Below are 15,596 nucleotides of genomic sequence, written 5' to 3'. Positions count from 1 at the left end.
TAATATGTTGTAATATATTTTTTAGTCGTACGTAAATTTTTTATGTTCCCTTATGTTTCTTTTTACTATGAGTTTTATGATAAATCCATGTTAAATTCGTATGCTTAAAAATCACAATCACCAATCGTTCCTTAAACTCAAATTTTATAACTCATGAGTCAAACCTCTAATAAATTATTTGAATTCAATAAAGTTTCCAGAAATTACAAATAAGGAGAAGTTATAGCTGCTATAATTGAGCTAAGGACTCATTGAAAGACGCAATTGGAAATTTCCTTGACTTATTTATTTCTTCATCGAGTTTCCTTATTGTGTGGTTCACTCATAGATAGAGTTATACATATGAAATATGAGCATGCAATATTTAGATATAAATAAATTGAAAATTAACGTAATTAACCTAACATGGTGAAAATAATTGGGAAGATATCAGCTTATCTTTACGTTTGTTTATATAATAAAAATGAGGAAGGAAATAAACAAAATTTGCTTTCCGTATATACAAAAAAAGAAAAAATAGGCTTAACGGAAAGAGGGAGATCAATGAACCAAGTGCTAATTAGATATTATTACTTTCAATTCAATTGTGGGTGGGTTCGAAACGCAGTCGTTCCTAGAGAAGGATGTATTCTTAATCCATAAGATTTAACAACTAAGAATAAAAATCTCTTGCAACCTCTCTTCTCTAAATGACACTTACCAATCCAAACAATAAAAAATGTTCATTTAATCAAGCATATTTTATAAGTAAATATATATTTTTTCTCAATATTTTTGATTAAGGACTTTAAAAAATATATTTTTTGGGATTAAACTACGCCACAAGGAATAAACATTTAAACTTACTAACGGTGCAACTCAATCTTACCACAAAAAAATGGAACATTTTTTTAAATAATAATGTGATTTTGATTAATTTATGCTATTTTATTGAAAAAGTTATTTTAAAAGTTACATTGTTAGTTAATAATCATATTCCAGTTATAGAACGAAGGTTTTTTTTAAGGAATATGACTTATTCTACATCCTGATGAACATGAGGCGTAACATACATCTCTCATGATTGAACTATATGGAGAGGTACTGAAACAATATCCAAATTGATTAAATCTATCACAAGCATCATCAGAAGCCAATTTGTTTCTACATGATTCTATTTGATTAAAAGAAAACAAAATATATCAAATCATATATATATATTTCCATTTAATATCAATAGTTAACTTACCACTACATTTTCCACAAGTTTGGGCACACAAATACTTTACATTGTATTCATTACACCTATGTAAATTTCTTCCACATATATCGTCATGAACCAAGTTGTTACAGCCTAGATTTAAGACAGAGATAATGGAGATAATGAGTAAAGTAATTTAGGAAATACATGAGAGAATATCTATAGGCAAACTTATTGTATAATTGTATTTTACCTTCGCAAACACCGCAAAATCTTGGACACCTCCTTCTTTCATCTTTCTCTATACAAATCGTAGATGCGTCAAGACACCCAGCATTTGAATCCAGACAAGAACCTAGATAAAGAAAAATTTTAAAATTTGACAAAAAATAAATGTTGTAACAATTAATTTACCTGTACATCCACATGCTCTTGAACATTGAAAGTAATACGCTGGGTCCAGACATCTAACTTCATCCCTTATACAAGTGGGCATGGTGTTTTTACATACATCTATTTTGATGAAATAAATAATTTAGAAGACATAAATCCAAGGTTTTCCAATGTCTTATACTTACTTTCAAATCCTCCAAATACTCCAAGGATTAAGGCAGAGACAATGGAAATTTGAATAATTCCCTTCATGTTGTCGTTGAATGTAGTACTGTTACCTAGTATAAGTAATTCCAGCAAAAACTAGAGTTTATATATTGTGTTCATTTATGCCACAAGTGTAGATTAACAAAGAAAGAGAGCTTTATTTTGAAATTATGTGTGAGTTTATTTCTATTTGTTCAGTGCTACAAATATAAGTTTACAAAAAATTTAATGACTAAAAGATACACTTTTTAAGAGTGTGTTTCAGTTTTTTCATAACTCTTCACTTTCAAGAGTATACAATTATCAAAAACATACTTAAATGTAGCTCGTATATATTTATAAAAAGTAAATAATCAAAGTTTTCTTGTTTACTTAAAAAATGTAATACTAATTAAATAAACAAAATTTATATTATTCATATTTCTATGGATAGCTTATGGGTGGTCAAACTGTATATGTTTTAACAAATTTATAAGTATGATATTTTAGAGGAATAGAGGGAATTGAAGGAAGATACTTTTCATTTGATCTCAAGAGATGTTCAAATTTGGTTTCTGTATTCCAATAGGAACGATAGGATGAAAACTACTAAGCATCACATGGAGTAGAGTGGACTTCTTCCTTTGGAAGGGGATTCCAGGATCAAAAGAATGAAGAGATCCCTTCACAATGAGTACATATTTCATAGTTATATTTTGAATTTCTTCCATTTGTTTTATCTAACTGAGACCACGACTATGATTAATTAACGTGCCCACAATGTTGAACCTAAGATGCTAAAATTTTGAATGGGTGCATCTTTCAAAATCTGGTGGGGATGAGACGGGAGTGCTGATTTGTCAAATTAGGGGCTTATGCAATACCAAAAACACAAAAATTGTTTTCTGAAGCTCAAGGTAAAGGGTTAAAATATAAATGAAATGGGGTTGACGTCTCAAAAAACAACTATACGAATAATTATATTTTCCTCACCTTGTGAATCAGGAAAAAAGTCTCCATGCGGACGTTGACGAGGTCTGCAAATCATTTAGGCCTCGCAAATGGCTGTCAAAGATAGCGGAAACAATGAAGGATTTTTTTTTTTTTTTATTATTAGAACTTGTAAATAAAATATCAAAACTCTACTTTCTTCCCTTAATAATCAGGATGCAGTTAAAGGTAGTCAAGATTTACCTGAACGACTCTGTATACAGAAGCTCTTAACATTTAAAAAAAATAAGTAGAAATTGGTCTTTTAAGTGTTAATGATTTTAGAAAAAAGTTGCTATGTTTTTAGTTCAAAATTATATTACACTAAGTATTGGTTTGTTTTTTATACTATTTTTTATATCTCCTTTATATGGAACCAATTTTATCGTACAAAATGTTGATTTATGTATGTCAAATAAGAGTCTATCCACTTTCCATTTAACAACGGGTTGCATATTAACGTTGAAAAATCAAGGGTTCTTTTAACACTGCGTTATTCAAATTTTCAGCATGCTCCTAATGCATTCAATTTGTTTATATGCATTTCCTTAATCATTAAATAATACCTAGCTTAGGAATAATTTGCATAATTGAGCAATTTTTTTTAAGGTTTAGTAAACTTGGTAAATTGTTTTGCCTAAGAAGCATTCCTTTGTTTTTCCTTTAGATTTCTTGATAATGTTGGATTGGTGTACAAAAACAGCAGTTCTTCAGTCCAGTCATATTAAAATTTGTGAATTCTAAATCTGGTTTTTATCTGGCTTTTATGGTGACTAAAACAACTAAATTGACGTCGTTACCAACTACATACTTTTACCTGTTCTGCATAACCTCTTTCAATGAGAATATAAAAACAAGGGCAGCAGCTTCAGATACCTGAAACCAAATATTTAAAGTCTTAAATGAGTTTAAATGAATCTGAAGGACTTACAATTATAACTCCACAAAAATCCTAAAGGTTACTCTTTGTATTTTATGAGCACATGTTCAATATGGATTAAGTATAAATGAATCTAGTTGCAAAAGATGTTCACGATACAGGAATAAGATAATAATGACAACACCATCAGAAAAGAAAATTCATGTTCCTGATTACCAATTTAAAAAAAAAAAAAAAATACTCCCAATTTACACCATTTATAGTCATGATAGCTATGATTATCCCTAAGGCTAAACAAAAATTATCGATAATTGACAGTAGTATGAAAAAAAAAATTGAAAATACATATGTCTTAATTGTTCTTTTGATCCATCCTGCGTTCAATGCACCTTCTTCTTAGTTTAAAAACACACCCAAAACATAATGTTTCTACCATCCATGCTTACAAGTGTAGATGGTATTCTTAGGGTTACACATAACATTTTTGCTCCTACAAGTAATTTATTTTTTATATAATGTATCTCACTGTTAAAATAAATCAATCACTTTTTGTACGATGTATGTATCCAATGAATATTTACCTTAAACTTTAAGTAAACAAGGTAAATATATATTTTATTGCTATTCCAACATCATATTTGGTAGAACGGGCCTTTAGTGCAGTTGTCTTGATTATTTCAAAAGAAACAAACAAATTTAGAATTACTGAACGTAGGGATATACGTATTCTTCTCAGTTAGTTTCAACCTTCTGTGGAGAAACTAATATCCGTAGACGAAGTACACCAACCACATAAGCAGGAATTGTGCAAACGTATGGTTAATTTATTTTTCAAAAATATATTTTGTGTTTAGTTCATTACTGTGTTAGTTTGATTTTGGAAGAAATGTGTTTAGGGGGGGAGGGGAAGGAGGGTGCTAGAAGTTTATTTGGAAGTCATAGGGCGCCAGCCTGAAAAAGTTTGAGAAACCCTGACTGAAAGAAAAAGAAAGTATGCGAGAGGAGATACGGTATGGACATATTTATGTTTTTACTTCATTGATATGTATATTCTATTTAAGTAACAGTAGATTATAGTGAATTTATTTAATATTAATAATAAAATTATACAATACAGTTAGACAAACGAATTTTTTATTAAGTCGAAGAATATTATCGATATTCCAAATGAAATATACCCGCATTATAATCCCCACTATTCAATTTTTGAATCCTTTTTCACCCATTAGTTTTTTTTTAATATAAGTTATTTCTATATCTTTTAAATATTACCATTTACTTCAAAAACTAGTTGTTTTGTCATCCACTTGAAAATTTGACTAAAATATAGCTTAAATCAATTAAGCAAATAAATTGCATTACACCATTACTTACAATTAATCATCATGTAAATAATTTTAATTGTTAATATCATTAATATACTTCACAATTGTCAAGAAACATTATCTATTATGTAATTATCAATTAATTTACTCAATAATCGCTCTTAAATACACTTTTATAACATAATAAGCGTTTAGAAAAAATCAGTAAATTATATTTTAAACATTTATCTTCTCAAGAGATATATGTTAGATTCGGAATCCTACAAAGTTGTTTGACTTCAAACCAAACAAAAATTAAAACATAAATATTATATAATTTATTAAATATTCTAAATCCATTTGCACTACGTCGTAAACTTCGAATCTTAATACCGGCATGTAACGAAAAAAATAATATTTTGAGAATTATAAATTAATTATTTCCTTCTAGAAACATTATAAAACCGATGAAAATCTCAGGATTTATCACACCAAAAACCTTGCTTAATGCCTTCCTGAACTCACATGAGCTTGTTTTAAATCTACAATAGCCGGTTTCATGGGTTTTAAAAGCTTCAATATTAATACTTGCTATTTGTATGATATCTCTCAACCATTTATAAGCAGTCTGAGATGCAAAATTCCAATCAAAGTCACATGCAATTTATCTTTTAATTCTAGTCTTACTGACTAATTCAATTATATTTTCTGGTATGAGAAAACTTGATAAATTAAATCCACTCCTAATTTGGCTTAAACTTGAGTTTTTGGGACACAATAAGAGGAGAAAAATAGATCAATCGCGATATTTATTCTATAACTCGAACTTAATAAAGTTAAATAAGCTATACTCGCCAAAGCTATTAAAATAAATGTCGTTTTTGAGTTCATATGATAAAACTATTTAACCCTGAATCTTTAAGGAGCATTTTAACATTCAATGTATTTGAATATTTACGTAACGATGGATTTAAATTGTATGAATATTACATTAACCTGGTGAACAACTTATCTGATGAGAACATTTCTGACCTACATTGATTCTTTACTAAAGCCACTTTTGTTGTTACAAGGACATTATAGGAATACGTGGGATGTGATGCTAAGTAATTAATTAACACATTCAATGACGCGTTAAAGGGAGAAAAATCCTCTGCCAACCTAAAATTATAAACGCCGATGTGTAAAATATTGTTTTATTGAAATGTCATATTTTATTAGATCACAGAATTTAGAGTAGGTTATTACATAACACTACGAAAAAATTGCGTTAAATTTCGATGATAAATTGGGCATAACTTCCTTAATATTGAAGCTAAAGACATTATTTTGGAATCAAAATGTCTTTTTTAACACTTTCTATTAGATAAAACAGGTTTGAAAGGGGGAAAACTATGAATTTGAACTTTTTTGTAACATATCTACAAAAACAACTCCGATGTGGATCCTCAGTTCAACTCGGAGTCTAACAAGGAGTTACAAATATAACTCTGCCAAATATATATTATAAAAATATAGTGTATGTTCTTTTAGCTTCTTTCATTTATTTGTATAAATTGACTCATGTCTTATTTAAAGCAGCTCACTCTTGGTATTAAGTACAGAATAAAAAAACGTATTACAAAGAATTTGGATTTTTATATTTATTCTAGTATGTATTTATAATATATGTATTGTCATTATTTGAGATACGTCTCCCGGTTATGAAAATAGATAATACGTGATACGCACGTACATAGATAGACTGTAATAATTCCAAAACAATCCTCAATAGAATCGGATAACACATTTATATATTTATGAATTAATTGCCTTCGCTTAGAATTCGAGTCAAATCATACTCATCTTGAAGGTATAATTAATTCAGTGTATATATGTAATAATTAATAACTATTGCCTATATAATAATTACCTAATGTTTTTTCCAACAAAAAAATATATTTATCTTATGACAGTTGAGGCTAAGTGTGAATAAAAAAACCTTGAATTTGTTGCAAAATATATTATACGATTAGAAATCAAAAATTGATAGTCATCACTTTACCCAGGGCAATAGATTACTTGTAAATTAAAGTTTTTTAACGTACAGGGTTGATCTTATCATGTCGTAAATATTTGACTTTTTTCTATTTTTCAAGAGTAAAACATAAAGGAGAGGTTTTGTGAGACTATTCCTCTTTAAAATCATCTGAAAATAGTACTTAAGTCTTGGTAAGTATTCCATCCTTATTATCCAGGTGCTGGAAACGGTAAATGGTAGAAGGCAAGGTTAATAGAAGTACAAGGCTAAACCATCATGTAATCGGGCTTGCCAGAATTTTCAATCTGATGTACTGTACCGACTGCGGGGCAAGACAGGCAGATTTCAATAAAACACACAACCACTCATAGTCTATGACGTCACTATTGCTAGAATTTTCAATTTAATGTATCGTGCCGACTACTGGGCAAGAAAAAACATATTTTAGATAAAAACACGCAACTACACATCTACTATGACGTCAATATTAAAAGAGTGGTGGAAGTCTAACATCAGTCGTCCATGCGTTATGGTATAACCTTGTATTTGTATTAACCTTGGTATAATGGAACTGTGGAAAAAAGCTTTGAAGCTCAGATTTTATTGTATAATGATTTATCTTTCTATGTATAGAATTGACAAATGTGAAAAGAAACGAAAGAAAAAACGGCACATCCTTCCATTTGGGCATAGCCAAGTTATTTGTGTAGTTCATTATGTCTTTCAATGTTCTGGATCCTTCTCTATTTCTCCAAGTTTTTGGAAATATTTCAGGTCAATGGAGTGTTAACAAGAGTTTTGAAAAGAATAAAAGAGAATGGGGGAAAAAACGTTGCATTAGATGAACAAGAAATCACACCAGGTCAATGGAGTGTTAACTGAAACTTTGATTATTTTTGGTTTGTTTTTGAAGGAGTTTTGACTAAAAAGAATAAAAGAGAATGGGGAAGAAAAGGATATTTTCGTTGCATTAGATGAGACAAGAAATCATCAAGGGAGGTCAATGACAAAATTTATATATATTATATAGTCGAGAGAGTTAACAAAAATGAATTCAAGATCCTCAATCTTTTCTTAATTGTGAAATTCTTCGAGTATTTACAATTCTTCCAGTGATACTAAAAACAGAGAATTTTCCTCATCATAACATATCTTGTGTTTTTATATAGAAACTGTGTTATAGTAACTATTTTCAAGGCGTTTTTAAGTACCATATGAGAAAGTGTTGGATGGTTATATATTACTTGGGTAAATATATTCTCAACACAGACTCTAGATCCGAATACAAAAGAAAAACCTGCTCGAGATAACAAGAAGTTGGAGACCAAATATTATCTAGGTTAGTAATTAAAATGGATCTTACGTTTTTCAATATATAGAGTGAATATGTCTGACAAAGAAGTACGACACATTTGCGAAGAAGTAAAACTTTAAAATGTCTATTTCATGTCTTAAATCATGAAATGAAGTTTATCGATCTAAAATCGGTATTTTAAAGTTAATTTTAAATCATTTTAATGGATACTAAAAAGCAACAGGTTCAAATGCTACTCTTTGGGAACAAATCTTCTTAACAATTAAACCCTAAGCTACTATTGGTATCATATAAATCAATTTAGTATTGTGAAAATGAGTTTTTTATTTATTTTTTAGATCGATAAGCTTAAAATACAATATTTAGCTTTGAATTTATTTTTAATTTGGAAAAGACAATTTTATCTTTATTTTCATTCACAAATTCATCGATGAGACTAGTTTCACTATTGCATTTTGTATGCTTAAAAAAATGCTTATTATGAAAAAATATATATATTAATATATACATATGTCTCACAATGATTGTGTCAGCCATGCTTGACAGTGGAAATGGTGTTCTTTGGTTTACGCTCAACATTTTTCTTCCTCTAAGTACTTTATTTTTTATATAATGTATCTCACTCTTCAAATAAATCTACCATTAAAATTATAGATTGTTGTTTTCTTTGTCAGTAAACAAATTTACAAAACGGGAAAGGCATCAAATACTTATTGTCTCCCCTTTTTGTGCAATTTATCCAATGAATACATACCTTAAACGAAAATATAGTGTGCAAGAGGAGATAAGGGAGGGCCATACTTATATTTTTACTTTATTGATAGGTATATTCTTTTAAATATGAGTAGAGTCTAGTTAATTTATTCAATAGTAATAATAATATTGTACAGTACAACTAGACAAACGAAATTTTTATGAAGGTTAAAGCACAATATCAATATTCCTTACTAAATACATTATTGTAATCCCCACTATTCAATTTTTGAATCTTTTGAATGATTCTCATTTCATTCAATGTGAAGAATTTCTACCTAATATAGACTTTACACTATTCCTTCTAAATTTTTAAAATATTATCATTGGCGAAAATATTCGTTTTTATTTTTTTTCTTCAATATGTATTTTTTTAATTTATAAAAATATTAAATAACAAAAGTTAGACACTAAGAAAAGTAAGGACAACATCGAATTTTTTAAAAATGCAATGCATTGTTACTATTACGGCATTCTGTAATAAAGTAAAAACAATAATGAAAAAACCTTTTAATAATAACATTGGTATATGATGCCTGCTATTGAATTTAAAGCAAGTATCACTATTATTCTTGTATTTTCGTGTTACCAACGGTTGATTTTTATTTAAAGAATAGTTATTAATAATTATATATATTTATTTGATAATTTCATCAAAATAAATATCATTGACCGAGTATGAAATGACAAAAATTCTAAACGAAGGCCCTTTATTGATATAAATTAATATAAAAAGCCAACTATTATGTTATACCTTTTCTGAGTTCAAAATACGTAGAGTCAGCTACTTTAAATCGAACTAGATTATACTTATGAAATTTATATAATAAAAGCTGAAACAACATACATATGAGATTGGTTATAAAATAAGGTGAGGTGTAAATATATATTTATTGCAGGTGTTTTGTATTTTTTTTTTTTTTTTTCATAATTCATGCTACTCTTTGTAGTTAATCCTAATGGACAATTTTCACAAAGTTTGTTTTATTTGACAAATATATTGACTTTAAATCCCTAGATATTGTTTATTTTGCCCGACGACGCAATTTGTGACGTCAATGGAACCCTTCTACGTATTACAAATAGTGATATTGCCTATAGTATTATAAGAGAAAATACTAATATAAAAATATATTAATATTACATTAAATTATAAAAATTTAATATATTAATGTTAAATTTAATAATATATATATGATAAATGAGGAAAATGTTTCAAGTCCATGAGATGATTGGAATAAGTTTTTATTGGCGGTCATACATTTCAGCAGGGTTCTTTAGGGCGCACTTTTTACAGCATAGCTTCTTTTCAGCGTGCTTCTTTTCCGCTAAGCTATTTTTAACGCAATCAAGAACTTCCCTATTAATGTTGACTTTCTTGCATAAATGAATACTGAATACAATATTGATAACTTAAACTAAATTTATATCTATTTTACGTTACTTAATTTCCAAAATCTAGTCAAAATATTCCAAATTTTGTTCCAATTTTAGCTAGAAAATGGCCATATAATCCGTTTGAATTTATCAAAATTGCCGTTGTATTATTAACATCGAAAGAAAAATAAACAAACCAAGTTAGATGGATCTTTCCTACGAAGCATTCGGTTATGTTGGACCATCGTTTCCATTCTTAATAAAATTATTTTTGGATATCTAGTCTTATGCCTTCTGATCCTTGCTTTAACTTCATGTTCTGTTCAAGGGATATCGTCTCCTTTAATGGAGGGATGGTTCTTCACATCAAGATCTTTGATAGGGACTATTGACTTCTGATCGTGTGAATTATCACCTCTATGCTCAAGAACACATCAATTCCTCTATCATTCAATGAAATTATTGAGTCAATTCTCCTTAAGTCAACTCTGATTCGTCTCCTACTCTAAGAAAACATTCATTGATAAGAGTCATTCAGTGTCCTGAAATGCTGAAATCATTCATATCTATCACATTGATATAATTCCATTTATAAAATGGAGTTTGTGATGTGTGCTCTATATGGCTAATTATATAACTTGAACAATTCATGCTCACCCTTGATTTCTTTATTAATTTTGAGTCTATTTTGTCATTGGAAAACATATTCTGTTATATTATTACATATAAATTGTTATTGGGAACTTTTAAGTGATTATGTGTTTTTAAAAAATATAAGTGACTTACGCATACTTCAAATGGAATATCTGAATGTTGTTGCAATTCCCAAACTTATTAAGTCGGGAATCCTTTTCTAAACAACTTCCCACTATATAGGAACATTACTCTTGCAAAGATCTAGGATAGATAGATAATAACTAAATGTTTTCTATAAGAACTGATTATAATGTGTTTTATTGAAGACAATAGTTAAAATGTATCAAAATAATAATACGATTTGGTTGGATAAATAAATTATATTCCTCAAAATTTAATTCCCTATTTATGAGTTATCTGTTATTTTGTTTTTGTATCTTATTGATTCCTTCAACTTTATTTCGATAGGAAAATGCTATTTAATTATTGTAATTTTAGATATGCAAGTTATCAAAATTATTACTGTTATCAGTATTATAATTATTATATTAGTCAGTGTTACAAACTGTTTAAGCAATATGAATATAGGTATTTTCTTAGAAAATTTTATTTCCTGAGTATTATTTAAATATTTGCAAAAATATATATCTCTAAAGAAATAATAGTCAAAATCACAAAGCACACTTAAGATATCATATTCAGTTATTTTAGCAAGATCATTATATTAAGCTCTACATTTATTATATTCAGCAAAAATGACTCATTAAGATCTTATTATTAGTCTGTTTTTGACATGATCATTTCATGTTTATTACATAATATCCGATTATTCTTAATATATTACTTATTTCTCCACTATTTTAATGAAAAAAATATTCCTAGTATTAAAAAAATAATGTTTATTCCTAACTAAAGAAAGTATATTGAAAATATTCATCAATGACTTGGATGCGGTAGATCAAAGTTATATTGTAACTAAAAGTTGACTACCATATTCATAAAAATTTTTTTGTAGAATAATCACGTTATACAAAATTTGGTACGTCCAAGGTATTTAGTAGATGAGGTCTATCCCTTCTGAATGAAGATTAAGAATATTAATGTCATTAATGTGTCCATAGGTTTAAAGATAGTGTTGTTCCATCAAAAATAGAAATCAAGAAATTGTACACGTCCATAAAAAATTCTGCTAAATCATCTTCCGAGTCTACAAGAGCAATTATTGCTAACAATGTCCAAAATTTAAGCAAAGAAGCACCTGCTTTTTTAGGAAGTAATTGAAATTTGGCCAAAACTTTTAGGAGGATACGGCACAATAACATGGTTCCACCATCACAGGGAGTAAGAAATGGATTTTAAATTCCTCTGGAAAACGAACGCTGGAGAACAATTTCTCCTGTATGATTCAGGTGTCGATGCTAAACATCGTATTATAATATTTGGCACAACAAAAATGTTGGACTTAATGACTAAATATAAGCATTGGTTCGTGGATGGGACATTTAAAGTCTGTCCGACTATATTTTACCAACTTTTCACTGTCCATGTACTTGTTATGGGGACAGTAATTCCATGACTCTATGGATTACTTCCCAACAAGTTATAGAAGACCTTGGAATGGACTTTTCCTTAGTTGCCATGACCGAGTCTTCTATCCTGAAAGCATCCTGGCAGATTTTAAACAGGCAACTATACCAGCAACACAGGATGCGTTTCCACAAACAAAATTCATTGGTTACTTCTTTCATTTAAGGCAATCCCTTTGGAGACATATCCAAACTTCTGGACTAAGGCAAACATACATAACTAGTGAAGATTTTCGATTAAAGGCAAAAAAACCTACTTTCTTTGGCTCTTTTACCTCTGGACCAGGTTCCAGGAGCCTCCCAAGAGGTGACGGATACTTTTCCGGAAAAACTGCGAGTCGTTGCAGACTGTTTTGAAGAAACATACATAGGTAGACCGTACGGTTTAGCCAGAAGAGTTGCTAGACATCCACCAGCTCTCTGGAATATTTACGATAGAGTGGCACAGGGATTACCAAGGACAAATAATTCAGTTGAGTCGTGGCATATGATTTTCCAGTCCTCTCTATAGTGCCAGCATCCCTCAATCTGGAAATTAATAAATGTAATCACGCGAGAAAATGGACTCCAAGACGTAGTTCTGCAACAATTTGTTATGTATTTAATATTTCCTTACATGTTTTTATCTTCTTGTATATTCGTCTATGTATTATAAGTAAGGGTGATAATTTTGGTAAGAATACAAAAGAGTGCGAGGAGAAAAGAAGAATTACTTATGGCATCATTGATTAAATATACATCTTCTTCTATCAATCATTAACGTGATCATTCCCGCCTTTATTATTCAATATTAATATATGAGATGGTGATAGTCGATAGAGAACTGAATAAAATCCCCAAAATGACGTCGCCTTCTGTCTGGATATATGAAAATGGAGGCCCAGGAATTTGGAAAATACTTACTGGATGAGAAACAGATGGTTTTCGGATTTGTCGATATAAATGTGCCTTTAGTCCCCTGTCTAGAATTACACGCCACTCATTATCCTCATCTCATAACAAGAGTATGGATATTCATCTATAAAATCAATTTAACGATGAATACATCAAGTCAAACTTTAACTTTGATCTCACAACGATGCTTATTGCATGTAATATAACCTTATCCATTGCTAATCATCTACGTTCATAAAATTTATGGAGAAATACAAGGGTAAACATATCCCTTCCCGAGGAACCATCATTAAATTAATGGAGGATGTTAGTACTGATGTCATATATAGAAATACATATAAAAATGTTTTGAGTCATCCACACCAAATGACGATCAAGTTATCAGTAAAAAGTATTTACTAATATCGAAATGGAACTCTGAATTTTGTACCATCTCACAGTAAGTATTCAATTATTTTTAAATCTAACCATAAAATATGATTCTATTTTAGTTAAACATATCTAGAAGTATGATACACAACTCATTAAATGCTAAAAACAACTGCTTAAATGGTCACAGCAACGGGGGATAGTAGCTTTGGATGGTTCGCAACTAGTTTGTCTGAGACTAGTTTCTTCACTTAAAGACTTGGGTATGATAATTAGGTTTTCCAATATTACATAGTCAATAAATATTACTTTTTTATCACTTAAGGCTTAGCTATGGTTGATGGGCTCCAAGAAATGGTGTTCAGAAAACTCATAAAAGGCAAAAACAACTGTTTAAATGGTCACAACACCGAGGGTAGTTACATTGGGTGTTGCATTATAATTAACAATTGTGTATATCCTTCATGATAATAGTATGTTGTTATATAAGCATACCTAAATAACGGGGAAAAATATTTTTTGATGCTCTTAATAAGGAGTAATATCGCCGGACATTACTACATAATTAGCTTTTGCTCTAAATCTTTAAGATGAATTTATTTCTAACATTTTTTATTAATATATTTATTGTCTAATTTTATGATCTTGACATTTACTTTATTATGAATAATTAGTTAGATCTCATCGGTAGAGATATATCTATCCTGTGCATAATTGTATATAGCAACTTCCACATGAAGAAGAGGGGTGATTATTTTTTGATTAAACTCTACGTCTCGCTTGTGTATTGCAACCTAAAGTTATGACATATTTAACTGAATTCCGATGTTAGAACAAGAAAAAATTATCTGGATCAATCTATTATTTCAATATTCTTTATTTATAATTTATTATTATTAATAGTTATATGATTTTAATTGTTTAATTTTATATATTTAACTTAAATGTTTAATGGTTTATTTTTTAGTATGTAGATTATATTTCATTAAAGCCTTCTTTTTTAAACTTTGAGCTTCAAATATATTTCAAATACTCTACTTTGTCGTTTCATTAGCTATTATTCTGAGAATAAGGTTCATAATGAATTACAATTTCATGGAGTGTGACGTTTTCAAATCTACTGTAACGGATAAAAACGTCGAAGTCAATTATACGTAGTATATCTTCATTAAACATTTTGCTAATAAATACATTCGTTACACCCTCAAAAATCATAATAAAGCAGGCAGATAATAATCACATCAGTATTTTAAACAATGATACCATATGTCTTTTTTTTCCCCCTCCTCCTCGCACGAGTTTTTCTCTACAATATTATCAACTATAATTATAAGTACTGTGTTTTACGTATTATAAATAGTCTCGTCTTTTGTAAATATATTAGAGTATTGTTGGAATACACATGATCTTATAAACAGTGTTACATTATTCCTCCACGTGAATTCTTCTCCTCATTTCTCTCGGTCATCCTGGATCTCTCCTATTATAAATAAGTTTGACTCTCTCGTTCGTCAAGACGCAACATTGGCGACGAGGATGGGATCAGGATCACGTGACCTCCTTGCTGTGGGATCGTCGGCGAAGCTAGCCCTGTTGGAGTTGGGTAGCCCTTTTTCGTCGATGGGGAGAACGCTCGTTCGTCTGCAGAAGGCGGAGCAATATGGACTGTGCCTCAGTTTGGGCCTCGTGGAGGAAGGAAGAGAACCTTGGTCA

The 15,596-nt window shown here is 29.4% G+C and overlaps 1 protein-coding gene across 1 annotated transcript; it reads right to left on the bottom strand.

Moving 5' to 3' along the window:
* Positions 1–906: 906 nt before the first annotated feature.
* Positions 907–2,874, bottom strand: LOC121124602 (uncharacterized). The gene is made up of 6 exons (XM_071891015.1): positions 2,753–2,874; positions 1,759–2,664; positions 1,595–1,693; positions 1,434–1,535; positions 1,229–1,333; positions 907–1,153 (listed from the first exon to the last, which is right to left on the bottom strand). The coding sequence occupies exons 2-6, from the start codon at positions 1,823–1,825 to the stop codon at positions 1,002–1,004; spliced, it is 525 nt and encodes a 174-aa protein (XP_071747116.1). The 5' UTR covers positions 1,826–2,664; positions 2,753–2,874; the 3' UTR covers positions 907–1,001.
* Between the last annotated feature and the right edge of the window lie 12,722 nt (positions 2,875–15,596).

This window comes from Lepeophtheirus salmonis, chromosome 9 (genome assembly GCF_016086655.4).
Source record: "Lepeophtheirus salmonis chromosome 9, UVic_Lsal_1.4, whole genome shotgun sequence".
Lineage (NCBI taxonomy): Eukaryota > Metazoa > Arthropoda > Copepoda > Siphonostomatoida > Caligidae > Lepeophtheirus > Lepeophtheirus salmonis.
This window is presented reverse-complemented; position numbering and strand designations above follow the sequence as displayed.

Bases quoted from the DNA above. Each gene is read 5' to 3' on its own strand.
- LOC121124602 (XM_071891015.1), bottom strand. From the start codon at position 1,825: ATGAAGGGAATTATTCAAATTTCCATTGTCTCTGCCTTAATCCTTGGA. The intron at 1,694-1,758 runs GTAAGTATAAGA...TCATCAAAATAG, and splicing joins AGTATTTGGAGGATTTGAAA to ATGTATGTAAAAACACCATG. The intron at 1,334-1,433 runs GTAAAATACAAT...TCTTAAATCTAG, and splicing joins ATTTTGCGGTGTTTGCGAAG to GCTGTAACAACTTGGTTCAT.